Source organism: Nuphar pumila, unplaced genomic scaffold, assembly GCF_984573655.1.
Source record: "Nuphar pumila unplaced genomic scaffold, dmNupPumi1.hap1.1 HAP1_SCAFFOLD_172, whole genome shotgun sequence".
Classification (NCBI taxonomy): domain Eukaryota; kingdom Viridiplantae; phylum Streptophyta; class Magnoliopsida; order Nymphaeales; family Nymphaeaceae; genus Nuphar; species Nuphar pumila.
In genome coordinates, this window is record NW_028323201.1 from 64,012 (window position 1) to 88,512 (window position 24,501).

General features: G+C 52.9%; 2 protein-coding genes across 2 annotated transcripts; both read right to left on the reverse strand.

Annotated features, from left to right (window-relative positions):
- Positions 1 to 11,553: 11,553 nt before the first annotated feature.
- LOC149810919 (uncharacterized) lies at positions 11,554 to 14,806 on the reverse strand. The gene is given in 9 exon segments (XM_089994078.1): positions 11,554 to 11,751; positions 11,969 to 12,180; positions 12,476 to 12,700; positions 12,967 to 13,296; positions 13,507 to 13,597; positions 13,600 to 13,662; positions 13,664 to 13,716; positions 14,068 to 14,251; positions 14,612 to 14,806. Coding segments are annotated over 9 exon segments (1,551 nt in total).
- A 1,192-nt stretch (positions 14,807 to 15,998) lies between these two features.
- On the reverse strand, positions 15,999 to 18,111 carry LOC149810920 (pre-mRNA cleavage factor Im 25 kDa subunit 2-like). Its single transcript, XM_089994079.1, has 4 exons — positions 17,981 to 18,111; positions 17,304 to 17,443; positions 16,730 to 16,944; positions 15,999 to 16,211 (listed from the first exon to the last, which is right to left on the reverse strand). Exons 1-4 carry the CDS (start codon positions 18,109 to 18,111, stop codon positions 15,999 to 16,001), a joined length of 699 nt encoding a protein of 232 aa, XP_089850205.1.
- Positions 18,112 to 24,501: the final 6,390 nt, after the last annotated feature.

Here is a 24,501-nt window from a genome sequence, read left to right on the forward strand (position 1 = left end):
CTTACACATGGCCTTGTTGTACAGCGTCGGGAGCTTGATGGCATCTCATACATCGGGTCTTCCGCAAGCCGCCATAGTCGCATTGCCCTTCGGGGATGCTGCATCCCTCCATTTAGGCGCAAGATCAGCCCTGGCTGTCTGGTCCGTCGTCAACGCCGCCTTTTTTGGGCTGGCGTATCTCTTTTCTTTTCTTTTCATTTGACAGCAACAAGATCTGCCGCCCGCTAGGGGACAACGACGACATGCCTCATTGCCAGCGGAAGGTGGCTGTGAGTCAGGCTTGGAGCTGAAGGCAAAGAAAGCTTGCTTACAATTGTGGCAACAGTGTTTGGAGGACAATGCAGGAAGGGTGCCTGCCAAGCATGCCAAGCCATGCTCCTGTTGACTATCTAGTTTGTTGTCGTTCTAGATAGCTGCTGTTTGGATGGCCAGTTGTCTATGTCCTTTGTGTTGTTGGTATATATACTCCTGTACACCTTTGTAAAGAGTCAGATGTCAATAGGCTATGGGTCCGGCATATGCCACTTTGTTGAGGACGTGAACTATATCGCGTGTGCGATATGGACAATCCAGTACCACCAGCTGCTGCAGCGCCTGGTGGTGATGGTGGCCTCGTAATTATGATGCAACAATTAATGGCTCGAGTGAATGAAATGAATGATCGCATTGTTGGTCTAGCTCCCGCAGTTCCGGCTTTGCCTGTCCCTCTAACCAACCCTATGCAGCCGATTCTTCCTGATGGCACGCAGCAGCCTGAAACACCCCTGAATGCTGTACATTCGACCATGCTTCTTCGCGAATTGGGGAAGATGCCCGAGCTTGATAATGAAAACTACCAGCTATCGGTGAACCACGCCGTAGTCGTATGGAAGGCCGGCAGGTTGGGGCCAAGGCGACCCGCCCGAGGCTTTCTTGGATCCAACTCACATTTATGCTCGTCAAGCCAGAGACTGATCGTGGTCGAAGTGTTCGGAGCGGTGGAAGAAGCGTATCTCTTTTCAAAAGCAGCTAACCACAGGCGCAGCATTGTGGGCTTGGTTGCGCACAGAAGCTCAGCAACGCGCAGCCGAGTTTGCAGCGCACAACAATTTGGAACAACTGACGTTGATGACGCCAGAAGAAACGGTGGTGGATTGCGCTACACGGTTGCTGGCTTTGCAGCACAAACTTGCGCTGGGCGGTGCGGAGTACCAAGTGTCCGACAACATCCTTCGTGGCCTCATTGTGCAAGGTCTCCCAGAGAAGTATGAGGCGGTCAAGCCATCAGACAGCCGTCCATTGATGAAACCATCCGCCTGCTGCAACGAGCGGAAGCCATGCACGCACGGGCCAACAAAGCCAGCAACACTCTGATGGACACGCCTTCATGGCTGGTGGCGCTCAGCTACCTTTCATCGACGCTATCTGCAAGCGTTGTTCGCAATATGGCCACCTTTCCATAGTCTGTCCAGCCTCAGCTCCGGTGACATCAGCCATGGCGGAGTATGAGAAAGTGCTCCAGCGTTGGTCCACTCGCGGTAACGGTCGCTCGCAGCAGAGGAGCTAGCCTGGTCACTCTGGCAGAACTGAAGGCGACGCAAGTACCTCAGGATGATCGCCATTCAACGTCCGGCATGGTAATCATCATGAACGGCGGTCCTGTAGCATGGGCGAGCAAGAAGGGTTCCACCGTAGCGCTCTCCACGATGGAGTCGGAGTACCATGGGCTTCCTTGAGCGCACGAGAAGTAATGTGGTTCAGGAAGCTTCTGCTTGACCTTGGCTACTCTGTGGGGGCCCCATGCGCGTACTAGGCGACAAGGAGGCTGCGCTGTCGCTGTGCTAGACTCATCAGGTGACCACTCGTAGGAAACATATATGTATCGATGTGATACACATTATGCTCGGGAGTGCGTGGAGAATGGTCACATGATCTTCGAGTATGTTCCTACCAAGGAAAAGACAGCTGACTTGCTGACCAACGCCTTGCCACGTCCCCAGTTCAAGTATCTTCGCAGCCGCATGGGCCTCATACAGCCACAGTGAGAGCAGGGGGGGTATGGAGCCTGGGGCTGGGACAGAAACTGAGCTGGAGATGATGATCTTAGAGATTACTCGTTCGGAACTCTCGATCAGGGGGAGGTTGACTATCTAGTTAGTTGTCCTTCTAGGTAGATGCTGTTTGGATTGCCAGTTGTCCATGTCCTTTGTATTGTTGGTATATGTACTTCTGTACACCTTTGTAAAGTGTACGTATGTCAAGAGCTCCCTGATCAAGCCAGCAAGGATCATCCTTTCACTCCGCAGCTTGTTCGCCTTAGGCCTATGCAATTCTCGTTACAAGGGAACAGTCCAACCCATAGGAAGCACAGCCTGAGCATACCAGGGGCTGTGATCACTTTATGAGTAGACATGGAATGCTTGGAAAGCACTAGAGTCTTTTGCATAAGAGCTAGAACTGAATGCGGCCGTGCAACGTCCCGCGCACTGCTCGGTCTGCATGGAGGCTATGGAGGTCGCTTCATCCTGCAAAATCAAAATGACGTTTTGGGTGCTGGAGCTGCCGCCCCTCATATCTCACCAAGGACTCCTCCTCAGCTTGCGTGACGCCCTGCTCTGTTTCACAGCCCTGCCCGGGCACGCTGTCATCCTTCCAGGGAAAGAGGCTGAAAGGCATGAGCTTCAGGGGCATAGGTTCAACCCCTATGCCCTTCAAAACCTTATATCTACTGAGCCATTGCAGCCTCAATACCCATATTTCATCCTTTATCCAGTATTTGAGTCGCACGGTGATGACATTTTTACTGTCTTTGGCACTCAGCTGTGAAAGCAGCTGCTTGCACATCATCGGAGTACCTCAAACAGGGTCCTTGTGCAGTTGCAGCGCTGTGTCATTTCAAGGTCTGCAACGTCACGAGATGCGCCCAGGTTGACACCTGTTCTGCACCAGAGCTAGCAGAATGTGCGAGTGAATTAATATGGTACATCGCTATCCTTCAATCACACCAATCAAAGGACCCATAACAGTTACACAATGCTCATGGCCTTGTCCACAGCGCCGTCAGCTTGAGAGTCAGCTGTTTCGTGCCCCTCCACCGTCATTGGTTTCCTATTTTTGGATTGCTGCACCCCCCACTTGGCGCGAGTCGTGCTGCTCGTGTTCTCGCCCAATTCAACATGGCTGAACCACTGTGTCATCAATCATTTGTAGTTAGGGTGCAACGGCTCATCAGTTGCAAACCAGATGCCAATGGTCGGCATCTTCATTTCTCCGACCTAAGCAATGAAGGTTATGTCCTGTGTGGGACCACCACGCCGCAGGGTGTCAAAAGACGCTCGATGGAGGTCTAGCCCCCTGCTTCCAAGAGCAAGTTATGGTGATGGTGTTGATGTATCCCTGGTGTTTGGGTTGTAATTTCGCTTCTCTGTGCGGTGTAATGATGTATCTCTAAAACCCTTTTCACTGCATCCACGTGGACAGTGGCAACTACAAGTGCATTTGATCGTTTTATCCGATAACAGGTCTGTCTTATCTGCGGGGAGCTAAACGACCTACATCAAAGTGATTTGCTTGATTAATTTCGCTTGCCAGGGGCTGGCAGGGCTTGGCCCAGCCCACACGGCCGAGTCACCAGCCGGAACCATGACTCAACGAGTCATTCGTTGACACGAGCAAACGTTTATGGGTTAAGCTTCGATATCCAGGCATATTGCGTCGCACTTCACGCTGCAAAACCTTGCTGATAGATAGCTCGGTGGGTGAGGTGTTCACGTTGCTGCAATATCCCGCTTTGCTGCTGTTTCAAGTTTGTTGATGAATTGTAAACAGAGCGGCTTCCCATGTAGTGCCCTGTCACATGATAAGCCTGATTTTGATTCGCGCAACGTGGTACAATTGTGATGTATGTCTGATGTAACCAAGCACAGCAGGAGCTTTCGATGTCGGCACCTGAAGAGGTGGCGCCCAGCTCTTCGCCTCAGGAAGGGTTGCTTTCCGTTGTGGAGCCCATTCAGCTAGCAAACGAGGTTCAAGACGTACGGTTCCTTTACTTAACGTCATTTGATCATTGGTTGCATTGAAGCTTGTCTGGTGCAGGTTGGGGTTCACATTGCTGTCCTTTTGCACAACTAAACAAAACAAATTTACGGGTGCATTAAGATACGCATTCGTCGAGAATCATCGAATGCATCAACTGAATCAACATCAACTCGTTGCTTCGGATAAGTTATTATGTAGAGGACCGAACCTCGATGCACATCAAAACTTGTCAAAACTGCGAATTTGGTTCTGGAAAATTTCTCTGCATCGGACATAAATACATATATGCTCATAAGCCAACTCAGAGCAAGGTCTGTAGTATGTCGTCGTACACTTCATTTCCGGGATGGCGAACCCTGAAGACCACCAAACTTGACGGGCTGATTATGGTCGCTCAAACCTCCTGGCTGCGATCGTGTAATGTTGCAATAACGCAGTTGCAGTGTATACTGTGTCTCCTCTCAAGCGTGGCAGGCTCTCGCTGTGTACGGGGAGTACGAGGAAACCAGCCTGTCTCTGGATTGCTTGCCCAGGGTATGGTTGGGCCATACCTTAAAGCTGCACATGGATGATGGTTCCAGGACATAGCTGAGTGAAATGGCTAAATATATTTCCAGCATATGAGCATTGCGTTACAGGGGTCCAATGTGCCACAATGCCCTCCACTTTCAAGCACATGCCCACATGTAGGCATACAATTTGGACGGATGTCTATCGATTTAATGCTTCTGCATGCTATGCAAGGGAGGGGCCTCTGAGATGAAAAACGCAGCAAAGTCCACAAGCCATACTCAATGTGACTTCTCAAGGCCCATCTGTGTGAAAGCCATCTTCAGATGGTGCAATTTTCCATGTCGCTGGCATGCGTCACAGGTCGTGGTCGGTGATTCTTCACCAACTGCAATATTGTGTTCATTCGTGGTGTTCTTATGCAGTACATCGAAGGGCGGCCATCTCTCGACTTTTGTCTCAAAGAAGCCGTTCAGCGACTTCGGGAATATCGTGGAGCAGGCTACTTCCGCAATGAGGAATTGAGGGGTCGCTACGATGGTACGCCTTCTCCAACAGCTATGGAAAGGGGGGGGGCGTGTCATAGTGTTCCTCAAAAGTAGCAGTTGCATTTCGCCCCGTATCGTACGCAACAGCTTGCAAGTTGCCAGCTCGTCCCAGTGTTTAGAACGTGACAGGCTCCATGCCCAACAGTAGGATCGTCTCTGGATACCTGGAGGCATGAGAACACATAGCACCCGGCTATCAACCCCGGCAGCGTACCGCTCAACGCATTCAGCTACAGTCTAGTCTCACTGAGTCAGACCAGCAACTTACAGACGCACCGCTCATGTTTTTAACACAGACAGCTGCATGTTTGCCTTGCTTCTTAAATGGTTGAGACAGCTGTGCCTCACAATCCCTCTCATGATGTGTTGGTTTGTGTAGCGTACACATCGGTGTTTGTGAACCAGCCCAAACGCGCTTTTGAGGTGTCGGTGTCATGCGTCGACGAGTTTGCGGCGATGCTGGACCTTTTGGGGACGGAGACCCCGCACTTGGAGCCTCCGCAGCACCAGGCGGTGGTGGAGTTCCTCATGGCTTTCAGCGTGGGCCGTGTGACCGGGCTGTGCGCGATGCTTGCCCCCCCTCAAGAGGTCGATGCGGCCGACGCTGCGGCCGCGTACGCTGTCAGCATGCAGCAAGCCCTCCTCGAGCAGCAGCAGGGTGTCTACGGCTCCGCCAACCGTGCCGATGCGGGCGCTGACCTTGTTGCTTTCGCGCACCTTCATGGTATGCAGGTGGGCGGCGAAAATGTGCTGCCCTCGCACGAGTTGGACCCAATGTCTGCTGCCTACATGCAGCAGATGATGGCTCAGAGCACCGCCATGCAGGTGTGTGTTGATCTCTCCAGTTCTCGGATGCGAGGGGTGACCTCACCGTCGATGTGATGGAGCTGTACACATGGCAGCTGTACAAGATAAGCAATGCATGGGTGAAATCCGGAGAGCTCAAGGGTGTAGAAGACCATGGCTACATTGCGTGCTGTTTGGCACGGCCCAGGCAGTTGCTTATCACGAAGTGGCACGTCGTGTGGACGGCGACTGCCGTTTGCTTGCGTAGCCAAGCTGCATTTTAAGGCGTCGGACTTATAAGCTGGCTGTGTGGAGTTGCAGGGCTACTTGCACGCACAGCAGGTGTATCTGCAGTCGCACAGTGTGACGTCCGATGCTTTGTTCGCGGACTTCCATGAGATGAAGACGGTCACAGACGACTCGGGCTTTGAGGCCACCATTCCTGAGCAGTTTGACGCGATTTCAACCGGCCTGGCAGAGACAGCCGACAATGGCAACGGCGTCACTGCTCTCCGCATCACTCAACTCGACAAGCTCCGGCCGTTTGTCAAGGTGTGTGCGTCTGCATTCACCCACAGACCTGATGTTGTCTATCCAGAATGCAGAGTGTCTTTCAGGTCAGGGTCATGCTGAGCTGCCGATGCGTTTTGCCTAGGTGGTGGCAATCACAGGAGAGTCCCAGGACAGCTCCTTCTCACAGGCCTTGATAGCGTGCATTGTATTAGTCACTTGGCGTGGCAACACATGGGGAAGCCTAGGTATGGTAGGTAGGACAAGCAATACACTTCTCATGGCATCCATGTCACGTTTTCAATGCAGGATGGAACGCCCATTGAGGGGTTGGAAACGCCCAAAGTGCTGGACGCGTACGTCGGCCACCAGGATGCAGAAGCAGGAACTTGGCGCTGGTACGCGCTGCAGCTGCCGTTGGCGCTGATGCCGCACGAAGCACGCATCCCCTGCAGCATCAACACCATCTTCATGCCAGCGCACGGCGACCGCTTCCATATCTACGGCTGCATGGACAGAGCGGCCATGGTGCTGCTGTATGTCGTGCGCACGTCGCCGTCGCTGACAGGCCCACGACCAGATGGCACTGTGTTGCCGCGAACTGCTGGCGCTGCAGTTCAGCCCCCCCCCACAGTCGGCACGTTGCGCTCGCTGTCATCGTCGCGGACTGGCGCTGCTGGAAAGCTCCCCCCTCCCGCACACGCCGATGCTCAGAACCGCGCAGCAAATGTTCAAGTGGATGGCATAGGCATGGGGTCGGCGTTCCTGCCGCAGCGCGTTGGCTCCCGTGGGCCTATTGCTGGCGTCCCTGGTGCCCAGAGCATGGTACCTGCATTTCCTGCCGTGCCAATGAAGCCCCTTCGCCAGTGCGATGCCCCTTATGCATGGTTGCAAATCTCCATCATGCGCACGTACGAGAATTTGCGAGTGTTGCTGGGCAAAATTGTTGCTCCAGACGTGCCGTTGAACTTAAAGAGTACTCAAATCAGGAGTCTTGCGTCATGAGCTAGCAAGTTGAGCTGAAAATGGCAGTGACACATACGTGGTATCGGTGAATGCAAATTATTCCATGCATATACGGTAGTGTTGTAAAAAGATACATCATCATCATATACGCATGTGAAGCTATCGAAGTTCTGTGAATAGCTGCTTGAATCTTGCCAACGCTTTTTCAATTGCCCAAGTTACAAATCACAATGGCACGCGCAGGAAGGACGTCCACGAGCAGCAGGCAAGCACTTGCCCGCTCATGCGTGACATCATGGACTTGGTGGCGTCCAAGAAGAACAAGTACGTTCACAAAAAGTCGGACCGCGCGTGGCGGATCGAGCCGCACCTGCCCAAGGAAATAGCGGGCGACGCCGTGGGAGAGATAGGTCGTACGCGCCTTGCTGGCCACGGCCTGCTCACGTCCCCGGAAATGGGCGGCCTGTTCCGGGAAATGCTGGTGTGCTCCAGCGGTGAGCGCTGGTGGAGCTGCATCAGCGACTCAGTGAGGAACAAGTGCGCTCCTCTCTGTCAGAATGTGCGAATGTGCTGCATTGCGTAGACTATGGTGCAGGCCATCTTCGCACGTCCCGTGATGTGGTCTTTACCATGTCTTATGTCCCCGTCGTTTGCCCAGCCATTCCTGCTGTCAACACACCCCCGCCGGCCCACGGTGACATGCCCGGGGCGGATGATGAGTTGGAGCTTGACACTGACGAAACCCCTGCGACGCCTTGGACCCTCCATGCGCGCTCAAGTCCAAGCTGGCTAGATGTTGAAGACGATGCTGTCCTCATCACCACATGTTGCCTGCACTCGTGTGCAGTTCGTGCACGTCGAGGCTCTAGTGTTGAGGCACAGTGCAAGTTATCTAGCGTCCTTCTGCGGCCCGGTCTCCACCTGGTTGCCAGCAAACTGAACACGAGTGCTTGAACAGAGGCATTTCCAAACCAGAATGAATTGCTGCTGTTGCCCAGGACAATTCTGGGGGGTTCTCCTTTGCCTCCGCATGCTGACAGCAGCTGCCGTGTTGCAGGGTGAAGGAGGATCTGGACTTGGTTCGTTCCAAGCACTCGGACGGCTGCCTGATGGCGGCTAGTATGGCATGCCTGCATTTTCCGCAACGACTCGCCGATTACAAGAACTACCTCAACGAGTTGGAGGGCAAGTGGCTGGATGCGCTGCGCAGGAGGGGCTGGAATGGTCCTACCGACGTCGGCAATGCTGTGCACACAACTTCTGAGGTACCGCGCGCAGAACGCCCAATCATAGTGCCTTTGCATTGTGCTCGCGCTTTTCTCGCCAGCTTCACTGCCTTCAATGTACATATGATTGTTTGGCTCTCACTTGTCTCTGGAAGAGTGCGTTGGGTACTTCTCTAGTGTGTGGCATCTCCTCAAAGTGCAAGCTTAGCTCAAAATGTCGCGGTTTTGGGAGTGCGCGGCTAGCTGCAAGGTGCGGAGATAGGTTGTTTTGCAGCTGAAGGGTGCTTTTACGACAACGCATGGACCGAAACTTGCATGCAAGTGCGCAGGGTGTGCAACTCGGCAGCATCGAGTCAGCAAGTGCAGGATTTGACGCTGGATCAGCGATGAATGGCTCTGCAAACATTCTGCTGCCTGCGGCGCCAGCAGCTTTGCTGCTTGAAGATAGCAGCGCACGTCCGGCCGCAGCGTACGCGTCGATGGATGATTGCCGAGGACCAGGCGCCCCGGAAATGAGTCATGGCACAGCCGTCGGCCACGGTGAGGCGTCCATGAGTTGGCAAGAGCGCAAAGAGCGCGTCTTCACCGAGGTGCGTTTAACGGCAATGCGCTTGCAGTTGCAACCTGTTTTCACAAGGAAAAGGGCAGACATTTGTGCAGGCATTGGCTCGTGTCTTCACTTACAAGGCAAACCCTTGTCCAGCGCTCTGCTAGATTGCGGGATTGGCCAGCAATCATACTACGATGTACAGATTGTATGACTGCATGTCAACACCGTGGACTCTCTTAAATGTCTAACATAGTGCCATGTCTGGACGTCTCAGGACGTGTGCATCAAGCATAGAATGACATCACCATGGCAAAAGCACCTTGGCAGTACTTACATTTGCTCTGATTCCCAAAAGCCCGATATGAGCAGGGTCTCTGCTGCTTGAAGCTCCGGTTCGGTATTGGAATGCCGCCGTCAACTTGAATTTCCTGCTTCATCACCCAAGTAGTCCTCGGAGTTGCGAATGTCCATGTGGATGCGGTAGTGTTGTGGAAAGTTGCATCAGACACGGGACAGGCACTCATCCATCTCGGGATAGCATCGCAATACCGTGTTGCATGTAGCATTGTCGCTGCAATGACTCAGGGCGTGTGTGCAGGCCCTGGAGAAGGGCTTGTTAGCTGCGCCATTTGATGGCACTACAGATATGAGTGTGCACCTGGACCCTGTGCCCTCAGCCTCTGCATCCAGAACAGCGCTCCATGCCGCCGATACACAAGACAACGCAGACAAAGCTGCAGCAGGGACCAGTCTGAGAAACTCAAATCCAGACCAGCTGCCGCCAAACAAGCGACAGAAAACAGGGGGGGGGGCGCCCGAAGCACCGAAGTGGGGAGGAGCGACGGCTCCGGCAGAGAAGTTGGACCCCGGAGCTCAGCCGGGAACGCCCTCGTCTGCAAAATGGCCGCTACCGGCAGGCCTCGACCCTGACAATCGCCAACCGCCAACGTCATTGCAGTTGATGCTAGCGCACAATTTGTGCACGCACATGGCAGTTGTTAACGAGCAAGCGGCAGCCGCCGACGCGGCTCGGCGTCCTTTGGTCGAGCAGACGGATCGGCTCCATGCGGAGGAAGCCGTCCTGCAGAAGCGGCTGCTCGAGATCGCTCAGATGCGTGTCACGCTGCAAGAGGGTATCCTCGAGTCGGAGCGCATCTGTGCGGCTGCGGAGCGCGACAAGGAGGCGATGAAAGCTGATGCCATGCGCCTTTCGCGGCGCCGTGCTCCGCAGGCGTACATGCAGCACCTCTCAAAGTTCGGTCAGTCCGAGATCTGGAAGGACCTTGTGCACACCGACGCGTGGAAGGGCCTGGTGCAGGGCCGCCACCGCTTCGCTCTGGCTTTGCATCAGCAGGCACCCCCCGCAGTGGAAGCGCCCGCGACCCCCGTGGTAATGGGTCATGCTGCGGATGGGTCCGCAGCAGCGGCTGCGGAGGCACAGTCTGCGTTCTACAGCATGTACAACCCGCTGCTGTACACTGCGGAGCAGCTGGGCATGACGGAGGAGCAGCATCGGGAATATATCGCGGCCCTAGGCCTCACCCCCGAGATGGTTGCCGCCGTGCATGCAGGCGACCCCACCGCAATCGCACAACTCAATGAAATCGTGCAGGCATACCTCGCCATGCAGGGCTACACCGGCATGGAGGGCCTGACGCCAGAGGAGTACACGGAGCAGTACAACGCATACATGGCCATGCAGGGTTGGGTGTACCTCACTCCGGAGGGTCATACCGTTCAGGTGAATCCGGATGGCTCACACACATATCTTGACCCGCAGGTAGCCGCGGCCAATGGTTCCATGCCTCCGGCGGTTGTTCCCGATGCTTCTGCACCGCGACTCCCTCCGCCGATTGATGCCCTTCCCACGGATACGTTGAGTGGACCGCTTGACCCCACGATGGGGCTGCTGAGTGAGCGCTCGTCGTCACAGGACACCATTTCGCAGCCTGGGTCACCCTCCCATGAAGATGGTGCCGAGCAGCTCTCACACACCGCTCTGTCACCACCTCCCGAGATGCCCATGATGGCCGTGTCTGATGCATCTGTTGCTGCTCCTTCCTCCATGTTGCATGACCCTGCGAGCCTGCGCGCGCAGCTGTTTGATGTCAGCGGCATGACCAAGTCATTAGACACACAATTGATGCCCCCCCCCCCTCCCCGTTTGCCTCACCATTTGGCAGCACCAGGATCGATGATGCAGAGCCCTGCACCCCCTGCTCTTTTGGCTCCAGGACACACCTGAACATCCCACACAATTTCCAGTGTGATGGTTTCAGCTTTGACGGAGACGACCGGTGAGAGCTTTGTGGAGGTGGTCAGGGTGAATGAAGGCATTAGTGTCACATAATACAAAAAGCTACCCTGACGTACTGCTGGACGGATTCAATCGCTGCCCTTGTTGTTTATGACAATGACTTGTATGTCTGTGATTAACGAGTCATAATTCTCGCAGCCTGTAGATGCTCATGACATACTCTGTTGGAGACTGGATGTCCATATGGGCAAGCTGGCGAGCGATGTCTAATGTAAGTTGGCAACACTGGTTGAGCACTCTTTCCAGGGCCCTAACCCCAACACAGTATGAATCGGGACGATTCAAGCCCGGACAGTCTGAACTTTGCTGGGCAGCCTCGCCCTGCAAAGATAGGCAATGGGTGTTGAAATTACCAGTTTGTAACTCCGGAGTTCTGCAAATATAGCTTCCAGCATAGCCTTTACATCCGATTGTCTCCATGTATAGGACAGTTATGTGTCACACAGGCCATGCTGCAGTGTAAAGTGACTTGACCAGTTATTTGTTATTGGAATTTCCGACATAATCGCAACCACCCTTCTCCCCATTCATGCTATACAAGGCCTTGGGCTTGCATGGCGTCTGCAAGCTTGAGAAAGGCAGCAATGTTCGCGCCACCTTGGATTGTCGTGTTGTACTCTTCCGCAGCCGACTCGCATGAGTCGTAAATGGACTTCATGATGGTCTGCAGTTGCTCGTCCACCTGCTGTCTTGACCACTGCAACCTCTGACTATTTTGAGACATCTCCAGTCCACTGACCGCAACGCCGCCTGCACATCTGCCCGCATGTAATCAGAATTGCCTGGCAAGTAATGCCATCAAATGGCTGGGTTGGCTGCTCACCACGTTCAGGTCGCTGGACCTTTTTGCAACACCACTAGGCTGGCTGTGGCCGAGAAAAGCGGTCGAGAACTCAGTGTAGGAGAAATATTCAACTTAGGTCTCGACTCCAAGCCCATCGACATCCTGCCCATGGGCTCAATACCGTCCCTGTAAACTACATCGCCATTTCGATCTGTTGCAGAAATAGCCGCCAAAGTTGAAGGATTCTGTAAGAAATCGCACCCGCGTTTGCTGCTTTGGCAGGTCCGAATTCCACATGATGTTCGTGCAACAGGTCAATCGCGGCAGTAGTTGTGGGCATGTTGGCACCCTCGCACACGACTTTGCAGCCAGCGTTGATGAGGGCATGGGCATCATCAATGTCCAGTTCGTTCTGCGTAGCACATGGCATAGCGATGTCAACATGCTTCCCCACCTTCCACGGTTTGGCACCCTTGATGTACATGCCTGCATAAATACAACCGCAGTCAACAACCAGAACGTAAAAACAAACAAACCGCGCACATGCGTCGGCTGGGGCAGTGATGCAAATGCACGGTTATCAAAGGTGGTTGTGTCTTACAGCTTCATGCTCTGCACATCCAACACTCATCGCATTACCAACCAGACAAGAGACAACAAGATACTCGGCTGGCCAAAGCTCTGTTACAAAATCGCTGAGGTGCCATGGCTAGCTGCCATGGCTTGTTGGCTTAGCAGCTGTTGATACACACCTGTGGCGGAAGGCGTAAACGTAGAGAGCGAGCCGCGAGTAGCCTTTATGTGCATCACCTTGCTGAGCGCCTCGATGGTGAAGCCATTGGGCTCGTAGATGGTCCCAGAGCTGTCGCTCATCGTGATTGGAACGGCGCCCTGCTGAAGGAGTTTCTCCACACAGAACTGTGCCACATTCCCGGAGCCAGACACTGCCACCCGTCTTCCTTGAATCGTGTCCTTCATGCGATGCTCAAGCAGATTCTGTGTAAAGTACACCAGGCCATAACCGGTTGCTTCGGGCCTGATGTTCGACCCGCCGAAGTTGAAACCTTTGCCAGTCAGCACCCCTGCATGGCAAATTCCACCAGCTTGCTTCTAAGGCCAGGAAGAAACGCAGAGATTCGATGTCAAGAAAAACTACGAAGGAGATGGTCTGCACGCAGCAATACCGGCATTTAAAGCGGACCCTGCCCTGAATCGTCTGTTCAGCGACCAATTGCACAATATTGTGCACATTGAAATTGAGATTTGTTTGGAGAGCGGGCTGCGGGAGGCACCTGTGAACTCGTTCCGCAGACGCTTGTACTGGCCAAAGAGGTAGCCAATCACTTGGCCAAGGTTGGACCCGATGTCGGGCTCCCGCAGGTCAATCGTCCTGTGTTGGGGCCGATGTGCAGGGCCAGGTTCCGCATGAAGGACTGGCAGAAGCGCAATGATCTCATTATCACTCTTGCCCTTTGGGTCAAAGTCACTCCCCCCTTTCCCACCTGCACGCTCTGGGCATTCGTTGGTTCTGGCACACTGATTGCATCGCTTGCGCTGGATTGTTTGTGTCAAGTTGAGTGTGAGCAAACATGCGCAAAGGCCTGTCGCATACCACCACAGTCTATAGGATCGTGCTGTTGACAGTAGTCTGAAAAACCAATGGCTTTTAAGCTGCAAAACACAAGCTGAGTGCTCACAGCATCAAAACGGGCTGCTGACGGCATCGTGTGTCCACATCAGGAACTGGCAAGGCAACTCTGGCAGAAGCTGAAAAAAAAAAAAGCGTGAACATGTGATCGGTAGTCATTGCGATGTGAACAGCAGAATCACGGTGATTTCTACATGCCTCGTACCTCCCAGTGGTAGCGTCGTTAGTGCGTTCTTGAAAATCTGCTCGAAGCCCAAGAATTTGATGACCGACAAGTTGACAGAAGGGTGGAACCTAAGGCCACCCTTATATGGCCCGAGGGCGCTGTTGAATTGCACCCGGAATCCACGATTGATGTGTATAGTGCCAGCGTCGTCCATCCAAGGCACCTGTAACGGCAGCTGCTTCGTTACACGCCGCTGTTCCACAACCATTCGCTTGTTTTTGGAGTGACCTTGCGCTTATTGCACAATTAGAAAGTTAGAGGCAATAGCCCAACAACAGTTGGCCCATCCATTTGCAATCCCAACGTCCCCAACCAAAAGTTCATGTGGTGCTCGCCAAAACTCGCCAGGACTAGCTGCCACCGGATAAGGGAAAGTGGTGCCCAGTGCAAGCATGGAGTGTGCTTGCGTTATGAAATGTAGCTGATAACGGAGGCCCCAGATCTGTGTGTTGCTCCGTCAATTTGGAGAAGCTGCATGTGCTTTGCTGTGGTACCTGCTTTTTGCACAGGAAGTTAGACGTACCCTGAAGATGATTGCACGCTCTGGTTCCACCAGGCGGCGCATGATTGGCAGGTATTCTGGCCTCCGAGCAAACACGGGGGCTGCAGTGTGCAGAACTTCCTCCACGGCTTGAAGGAACTCTGGCTCGTGCGGGTTCCGCTGTTGCACCTCCTGCCATATTGCCTGCACAGTGAATGCTCGGGTGAAGCAGCCCATCATCGCATTGGATGCCCCTGTCCAGACATGCCTCTGTCCGGGCCCACTCAACGGGCCTGCTGTTGAAAAAGGACGTGGACTAACCGAATAATGCTGTAGAAAAGATAACACCCACTCTTCTTACGATACCCCGTAGCTCACGATTGCATGCTCGCTTGCAATGATTGCATTCCATGACGAGGAGTGTTCCTCAGGGTGCATCCTCATGACAAGCCAAGGATGACAAAGGCAAGCACGATGAGGAAAGCCGATGTAAACTGCCATTCCCTTTTTACTGTGGCCGCTTCATTGAGCATTGAAAGGACCAATTACAGCTCGAGTCGTCCCCGTTTTGAACACATGCTGACTCATCCAATGACCTAGACTTCACGATGAGGCACGCACCTCAACCTCCCTGGTCGTGTGCAGGTGTGAAGGAGGTAGAACGATCGTCATCCTGTGCACTTGAGTTCTGAATTTCTTTGGCCGAGGCGTTGCTGGCAAGCATGGCCGTTGACCCCTTGTTATGTTCCTGCCTTGCTGACTCAGCATTTTCTGCGTTACTGCGTTGCATCATGTCATCACGTTAGTGGCAGGAAAACACAACTCGTTGAATCCATGCTGCACGTCAGAGCATGATGGTATAAAGTAAAGAACATACGCGTTAATGAGACTGACCATCGAAGCTCACCTGTGTTCTTGACGTTCTGGGATGTACAGAACCTTCCGATAACTTTACTTCTGCTAACGCTGATGCGTGAGGACATGTTGCGCATTAAATATTAAAAATGAACTCTCCGCTCTTCAAGTTCTCCTTATATGCTCAGCGCCACATGGGATGTGTCGACGAATGGCAATGTTGTTAAATCCCACCATGCTGACATAGGCATGCACGAAAACACGTGGCGAGGAGACATGATGTGGGCCTGACGTGGCTGATAGACAGCTCCTCCTTTCCCCTCACCTTCTCTCTTGGGCTGGTAACAGAGAAATTTATTCACAAATGTGCGGGCGTTATCAATGGGCCTGACCTCGAACCGTGCAATGCCACGGCATGTCGTAAGTTTTATGCAACATCTGCATCTCTCGATAGAGCAATGCCAGTACAAGTGTTCAACTTCCTTTCTTACATCTTACTTCGTTGTCAAGAGTAAGTTGCAAATTGACAACAATACAAACAAAAGAAACGATAGGTACTATGCAAGCTGGTCTGTCATGAATATTGTTGATTTGTTAGTTGTGGTGCCTGCTGCTCCTGGAGGGGCGGGGGCACAGGCTGTCGTATAAGCGGCGCATCCACCCCGTGCAAAGTAAAATTCAGTCTTGATACAAGCGCTGGGAGACTGGCAATGACGGGGCCGTAGCGCTGGCCATGATCATGAATTTCAAACAGCGGTACGGCAATCAGCTTCATGTTTCGAGGGACCTGCACGCAGTTGCAGCCCTCAGACTGTCATCCCTACATCCGCGGCTCAATGGTGACTCTTGATCTAATGATCAGAAACCTTGGCGCCTAAGGAAATGCGCACGGCATCTGCATTCGTGAGTTGAATGTGCATGTGGAGGTCTTGCTGGCTTACATGACGCATTGGTGGCCAAAGCTTGGCTGCCCAACCGAGGTTATGACATGTTCAGCCACCTCCAGACGAGCGGTCATGCACGGCAAGGTCTCAGAGAGTGCAGCATTCACTGACATGGCGTCACATCTGACAACACAGCAGGTGGCAATGGTTGTCAAGGCAGTGCAGGTGATGCCAGGTTTGCTGCATCAGCGCATTGCGGCTGCGTACGAACATGTGCCACCTGCTGTGCATTCAATCTTCCCAGCAAGCTGGATGTGGGTTGGTTGAGGCAGGATGTTGAACGACAGCGCACGGCATCGCTATCTGGCCACACTTTCAGTTGCAGAGTACCAAGGTGGGTGCCAGGCAGTGAGAGGCGCACCGAGAAGAAAGCCTTCTCAGGCAGAGGAACTAGGAAGATTTTCTTCAGCTCCTTGGGCCGTGCTATGTGCGGGGGGCAGTAGGGGTACATCAGCGTTTCAAAGTTAGGGCGGAAAAACTTGCCAAGACAGTCGCCCACCTGCCACTGCATTGCAAACTCCTCCATCTTCTCCGGCGCCATCTTGCTCGTCAGCTTCCGTTTCAAACCCGCAATATCTGCATAATCATTTGCGAGGTCATCAGCAAAAGCCGAACATGAAACTCCATGGCTTGTGCAAAGCTCGAGGACAGAAGACGAAGTTTACTCCGCATCTGTCCACTATATGCAGAGACCAAATAAGATAGACCTTGGCAATGTGGCAAAGTGGCGCAAAAGCTTATTCAGACGTGGCGCGAAAGCCCCGCAACGTATGAGCTGAAGGTAACTTCTGCATATGAGCTTCGGTAGTACAAGTGTCTTGGAAGAATCCCCATCGAAAGCCAACATGTGAAACGCAATCAATTGCTGAAGAGCACAGTGCGATTGCTCCCTGTCTTCGACAAAATAAACTGCACGCCATCCAGTGAACACGCACCATCTTCCCCTGGCTTCAATCTCCCTCCTGGCAGCTTGAAAAAGGCGCTGCCCACTTGAAGCAGCAGCACATGCAGAGTGTTATGCTTATGAACAACGAGCACTCCGTCGACAGAGCGGCGCATGCCCTCGTGCTCATACCTGAACAAGCATGTTACTCTGTTGGGCTCCAGGACTTTCAGATCGCTGAGGGCTTTGCATTGGAATGTCAACATGCCCACAAAATGCACCTCCAATCCTCCTGGTTGCCGAATCAACAAAGTCTGCAGCTCAGCAAGGAATGCGACAACAACCTGAAATGAAGTGGATGAAGTGCACGCATAAATTCAAGCCATTGGCGCACGGGCACGTCAGTGAACGTGAACCCTGAGCATCACCTAATCGATGGCTGGGTAATTCTTCGGTACGTCTACCCTTGCACAAAGAATAGGTCCTCTCACAAGAAAAAAATAAAAGAGGGAATTACTGGTATGATCTCATGCCTGGTGCATCAGCGGCGTGACGAGAGACCTATGCCTGACAACCCAGAATGTGGCTACGGAATGATGAACATCCACTATCAAATACGCAACTCAATGCAACATGGAAAGAACGCATGTCATAACCGAGTGCGATTTCGTTTCTGAACTAGGATGTTCGACTGGAACGGATGTGTCTTCATCGTTAGGGGTACCTCACCGCTTTCGGAGACGGGCGAATCTGGCTTCCACCGAATGCTCCTTCTCTAGTTTGGGGCTTTTATTTCCAAAAGTATAATTCTCCAAGTGAAAAACAGTGTACTTATTCTGTCCAGCACCCACAAACGCCATGTTTACGTCGTCAATTAGGGGCCACAGCTGCTAGCGTTCGACAAGGGTTGGCACTGCTATGAACGTGTAAATCATGCACCTACCGACTGTGATCTAACACAATGGAGGACTCTTCGGCCAGTGTGTTGAGGTCGCCTATACCGTGGACAAGGCGAACAGCAGCATTGAGCAAATACGGCTTTTTTGTGCTATTTGTCCGGTCGAAGTCAGTTCCAGCCTGTGCTAAAAGTTGCTTCGTCAAGGAACTTGACAAGGTGAGCAGAAAACGAGAGGCTTAGTGGGATTTTTTTCAACGGAATTGCCACAAAAGAAAAGTGTCCAGGAGTGGCAACAGGACTCAGAGAATGGAAGGAGAACGGGTACGTCAGGGAAAACAATCACAATAATGGTTAATACGATTTATAAAGACCACATGGAAAGTGCGTGCACAAACGACCTCGTAAAATAGAGTCGAGCACGTGAAACTTGGCCAAGTTGGAGAGGTGAAAGGCAAGGTGTTGGGGCATTGGGTAACGAAAGAAAACCGAGGCAGCAGTGCGCATGTGCAATTTGAGCTATACTGAATTACCTTTACGTTCAAAAGCTTCGTGTCACGGTGGGGTGAAGAGGGGGCTGTTGGGGTTAGGTCTTGATGCGCTTGGGGTAATCCCCCGGGCCCGTGGATGCTGCACCGCCTGCTCCGCCTGCTCGAAGGTGAGCTCATAGGACACGCCACCGAAACGTGAGTGCCTCATGTATCAAGACTAGACAAGCAGAAGAGCACACATAATGTGAAATACAATTTCAGCCCTGAGCTTGCTGTTTGACTTCATACTTCAAGGTATGACAGTAAGCAATGCAGTTTGACCACCAAAATGTCGGTCAGGTGCAGTGCAAACAGCTGTCTTCGGCCCAAGTCAACATGAGCGCCCCTTCAGAAGCTGCTGATACGAATAATGGCTCTTATCACAATTGGTCCGACTGGCAAACGGTCACGAGCTTTGATTAGTACATCAATGAACTCTCACGCAAGCGAAAGCGATGGTAAAAGGGAACCCAAAATTTCACCAGGACACGGGACGCTGTAGCCCCAGCTATTTGCAAGCAGACCTTCTCTCATGATTACCCATTATGCGATCGATCTCGATCGCATAATGGGTCGACATCACATGCACGCCTTTGAGCATCCCTACGTCTTTGATAAAGACCGACTTGCTCTGAATGTCAGACGGTAACCATGATGGATAGCCCATCTGGCTGCTATCCATAATGCACGGGCCTAAGTCCGTGCGACTGGCAACAATGTTCCATGAAAATGCTTATTGCCTACTGACTTATTTCGTCACCAGTACCAGCAGGCTATGCGACTACTATGCTTGGAAGGAGGGAAACAGCATCAAGCCTTCGCCCGTTTCGCCGAATTTGCAGCCTTGTCAGTGTCCTTGGTCCCAGGCATCCCAGGCTGGTCCTGTGGTCTGCTTGTCCATTGCCTTGCGTTTCTTGTTAGTTGCAGCAGACTTTTTGGGTGCCTTGGGAGCAAGAGCACACACGATTGCGCTTGACTCGGCTGTGGCAGCAGTGGGCACTTCGTCTTTCTCTGCCAAATGTGAGGGGCCAGCATGGTGCTCCCGGTTTGGCATGGTGCCGTCCAATACCTCTGCATCCTCAGCATCCACCGGAGCAGCCTTGATTCCCGCCTACAAGAAGACCCCACCATTGTTGAAGCACACAGGGAAGGGAGAAACGGCTGTTACAATCGACTTAGTATTCCATGCACACAGTCGATTATTATATGTTTGTCCATCGATGCACATGGCAATACACAATCACCGTCCATTGTCACTGTCAACTGTCAGTGAGTCAGCCCGAATAGTAAGGCAGGTCTACCCAACACAACAACAACAACAACAACAACATGCCATTTATGGGAGCATTCAATACCAGTCACCACACCGTGACCTCTGATTTTGGTCATTGTCGCAACAGGTTTGACCTTCAAGGAGCCAAACACCATTGCATGCACGTGCAACCATGCCAATGTTTTTATTAAACATAAAACAGGGAATTGCAAGCGGAACCTTGGCCTTTCTGACGCGGGTGAAGCAGGGAAGTTCACGGGTGAAACCCCAACGTTTGCTTATTTTTTTGTTTCGTCGTAGGCCCATAATGGATCGTCCTTGGGAAAGGTGACTCCCTCCTTGCAGCTCTTGAGCTCTGCGGACACCCCTAGGGGCAGGTCTTCCTTCCAGGGCCCATCTCCGTCTGTTCCGGCTGACCGCGGTGCTGGCTCGTTGTCACAGCGCCGGAAGAGAAATCGGCACACCTGCTTGCCTGCAAATCTCACATGTTAGACAGCGGGGCGACGACGAGGCTTTCTATCAGACCGCATACACCCTGTGCAAATATCATTTTTTGCAAATGCCCCTTAAAAGGGACGAAGTCTGCGTATTGGCACAGACAGTACCGCTGCAGGGATCTTGCACGTCCTGTCTAGCTAAAACCACGTTCGAGCTTGCCTCACATGCCCCATTGTCGAGCTCTAAGCGCAAGCCGCAGCAGCAAACAATCAGATGCATGCCAAAACTGACCCGACGGTATGCAAACAAGACTGTGAGAAGCCCACCCTGCTTGCCCTGTGTGCGCCAGCAGGCCTGGATGCGGTAGATGCCATCATAGCGTATGCCCAGCTTGGGGTCTGTTGGAGCAAAGGCGGACAGCGTGTTCTTGGAGGATCGGATGACGCGTACAGGCAAGCCTCGCTCGCAGCTCTCACGCAGCGCCTGGTTGTGTCGCGTGAAAGTCTGGTCCGACGACTGGAGCTTGTTTGTACGCTTGTTGCCGCTCAGGTCGCGGCCCCCCGAGCCCGTGTACAGAAAGCACTCGCCTTGGTCGCAATCATCCTTGTATCCTCCTGCAGTGACATGGTGGCGTCTCCCCGGAGAAGCTTCTACTCAGATTGAAGCGTATGTATACACGACATAGCATGGCCACCACATCTTCTATCACCGCTGGGCCAACGCCAGCCATTCTGACTGTGTAGCTGAAGGCTCTTGCAAGGATGTCAATGGCCGGCAGACAAATGCCACATTTGCCTTTTGATTTGTCTCTCCTCAAAACATGAAAGAGTCAAGTTTCTCGGGCATGGATGAAACGGGTGTGTACGGACACGAACAATGTGCCAAACGTGCAGGTGAATGAAGGTAACGGCCTTCTATCACCCAGATACTTGGCAATATCTACTCTCCCTCTCATGGGCGCCTGTGAATACAAGACCAAGTAGGTCAGCTGAACAGGGGCAGCGTTAGCAACGCGCAAGATAGTCGTGGAGGCGCAGTTCACAGATATGTGGTAGCGCCATATAATATTGGCGGGTCGACCGTCCAAGGTTAGTTCCAGCTGGCTATCCCACGGATGGCGGTATTCTGTGCAGGTAGGTGCCTTCGGGATTTGCATCAGCCACGAACAAGGTCGAGCAGCATGACTGTATGTGGGCATGCGAGGAGACCAAGGGTGCAGAGTTGAACTTAAAGGTGCTCATATATTCAGTTCAAGTATTTGCCACACGCAAGGCTCATACGACTTCACCAATTATTCAGTTGGTGATGCTCCAATCCAACAGTTTGGGATATGGCATAAACAAGCAATTGCAGTGCAGAAGGCTCGGGCGGACCTGGAAGCACGATACTTTGAGCGCCGAAACCCCTCTGCCCAGCAATGCCTGTCACGTGTGGAAGATGAAGCCCCACTGGCGGCAGTGCAGGCGGCTCTGCCAGGCCTGCCCCACAAGGATGCCCTGGCCTCGCTCGGGGTCGTACTGAGGGCCGATGGGGCCAAAGTGGTGCTCACAACACGTCACACGCATACGCCCGCTGCACGCGTTGGACAGCCCCGTACGCTTGGCGTTGCCCGTCGTGAAGGGCTCGTCGGGGCGCCTCCCAGTCGCTTTTGTCTCCTTGGCTGCCGGCTTGTGCTGCTTCACTTGCTGCATGGCCCAATTTTGGAATCGTTCCATGCTCTAAGTTTCCTCGATGTCAGTTGGCAATGCGTGAAATTGTGTCTGTGTACCGTTGTCTGCATTCGGCGAACACCTGGCACGCCTCCAGCAGCAATGGGCCGCACAGCCAGTCACTTGCTTTGTTCTCCCTATCACTAGCTAGCAAAGCAGACCGTTAAATCTCATGCATGTTTCGTGAATGCGCGTTTACTTGTAGTTTACATCGCTTGTTGCCATCATCCGCAAGCTCCAAGGGATCCTCACCTGCTCGGCAACTGCACTGGCCTCGTCTCCTGCTTCCACGGACGTACTGGCAACCTGAGGCCGGCTAACAACAGCCATTTCCCTGAAGGTTTCCGTCGTGAATATTGATGACATGAAGGCTGCGGCACCGTGAAGAGCACCGCGTGCGGTGGATGCGACGTCGTTCATTTTCTTGGCATATCCACTCTGGGGTCTAGCAGTTCCAGCCCTCTTTGGCAACATGGTTTCGCCGTTCATGACTCGATGGCAGGTATACTATATAAATTTCTCAGTGCACCTGCAGACCACAGCTTCATTCCACGGACGTAAGACTGGGTATCACAGGTGTGGCTTGCTTTCACGACGCACATGTTCACGTCCGGCACCCAAGCGGCACACTCTCGACACATCAACCCTTCAGACGCAGTTCAGTATTGCAAGTATTTAAATGTACCAATATGTATGACTTAGATTGAATGTAAAGCTTGGCGAGGAACGTACTTGCGTTCACTTGTGCGACTTCCGACAACGGGCGTGCGTGCTACTGGGTCAGGACACATGAAGATGGGTAGGAGAGAGCTCGAATTCAATGCATGTCACATATATAATGCTTTTATATGGCATTGCTGCTTTGCGCGATCAGCGTAGCAACGCAGCACCACTCTAGAACGGCTTGATGAGTCAGCACGTTGCATGTGCGCACACTGCACAAAGCAGAAGCTTATGTGCAACACGGGCACTATGCCGTGACAGGAAGAATAACAGGCGTGGACACCCGTAAGGGCATGCACACGGCGTATACATGCTTTACGTGCGTACGCACGGCGCATAAGCTTTCCACGAGGCTTGGTACAACTGACAGACCCGCTCACTCGTGCACAATTTTCGAGTACAGAACCCCACCTGCAGAAGCACGTGAGCTTCCGGCCACCACAGCCAACAATTTGACTTGTGTTTGCTAATAATTTGCCCCAAGGATAGGTCAACAAAACCGGTGCACGGTAGTCTAGGCAAGACATCGAGATGAACATTGCATGACAAATGGCTGGCAACATTACTTCCAAAGAATGCGCATGGATGCGCTGCGTTGCACCGAAAACCGATTGGGAATTTTCACTGTGCAGTACGGTCGCTCAGCTTTTCTAGGCTGATGAAAACAAAAGAATTACCCTAGCCCAATGAAGGCGGCGTAAACAGCCAGAGCTGAAACAGCTTTTCCAGGCCATGAGTATGCTGCACAGCAGCTCCTGCAAGTGTGGCAGCCTTCTGAAGACAGTGGCATTGATCAAGCGTAGAATGGGGCATTGTACATACTCGAATCCATGTATTGCTGTGCACATATATGCTGGTAGGCCAGTCTGCTTGGGCACAGGGCGGACGAAGGAAACGATTGCATGACATCGACGAGGATCTTCTGCCCTCATTCACGGACTCAGCTGGTTGGACTCTGGAACAAGTGGTGTCAGGGTGAAGTGCTAATATGGAAGCCACTGCGAGCTCCAAAATTGAAAGGCCTCCAGCACATGGTCGTGCGTGTGATGTTGCCAAGCGGAGTTGGAAGTGGGAGCGTGTACCAGTTTGTACCATGCTTGTGGAGGTCGGTTTTGCGAGTGTTGTGAGCACGTCCTGATAGTGGCCAGCAATTGGCGGTGAACATCAGTGCCATCATCACCCTGCCGCGTCCTCACAGCGCTCAACAACCATAACCACAACGGTCTTCGGGCCATGAGGAAGGCACGCGATCCCTGACCGGGCACCGGCCGCCTAGGCCCAGCTTCGGTGCTCGCCCCGCCCACTGACCAACGCCCCCTTACCAAGGGTCCGGCCGCAGCTCCTCCTCTCGTGCGCCCTCGCCTTACAATCTGCGCTCTCAAGCGCCAGAGCCCTCATCTGCTGCGGTGCATTTCGCTAGATTTACCATTGCGGTGAGTCCCCCTGCGCCCATTTCAATTGATCCCATTTGTGGGACATTAGTTTCCTTGCATCCAGTCTTGTCTGAACACTGGAACTTGCCAGCCCCTGCCTGGGTTTGCTTGCGACTCGCTAGTCCGTATACTTCTGGTTAGCAATTATATTTTTGCCATATTGTTTATGAGAGTAATGGAACTTGAATATCTCTGTGGGTTTGGTTGGCTCCCCTTCTGCATGTTCTTGGAGGCGTGGTATCTGTTGAC

What these genes read in the sequence shown, in the direction of transcription:
- LOC149810920 (XM_089994079.1), bottom strand. Translation starts at nt 18,111, where the DNA reads ATGGCGTTTGTGGGTGCTGGACAGAATAAGTACACTGTTTTTCACTTG. An exon ending in ATTGAAGCCAGGGGAAGATG is followed by an intron (nt 16,945 to 17,303) that starts GTGCGTGTTCAC and finishes ATGATTATGCAG; the next exon opens with ATATTGCGGGTTTGAAACGG. An exon ending in CTGAGAAGGCTTTCTTCTCG is followed by an intron (nt 16,212 to 16,729) that starts GTGCGCCTCTCA and finishes AACTGCGTGCAG; the next exon opens with GTCCCTCGAAACATGAAGCT.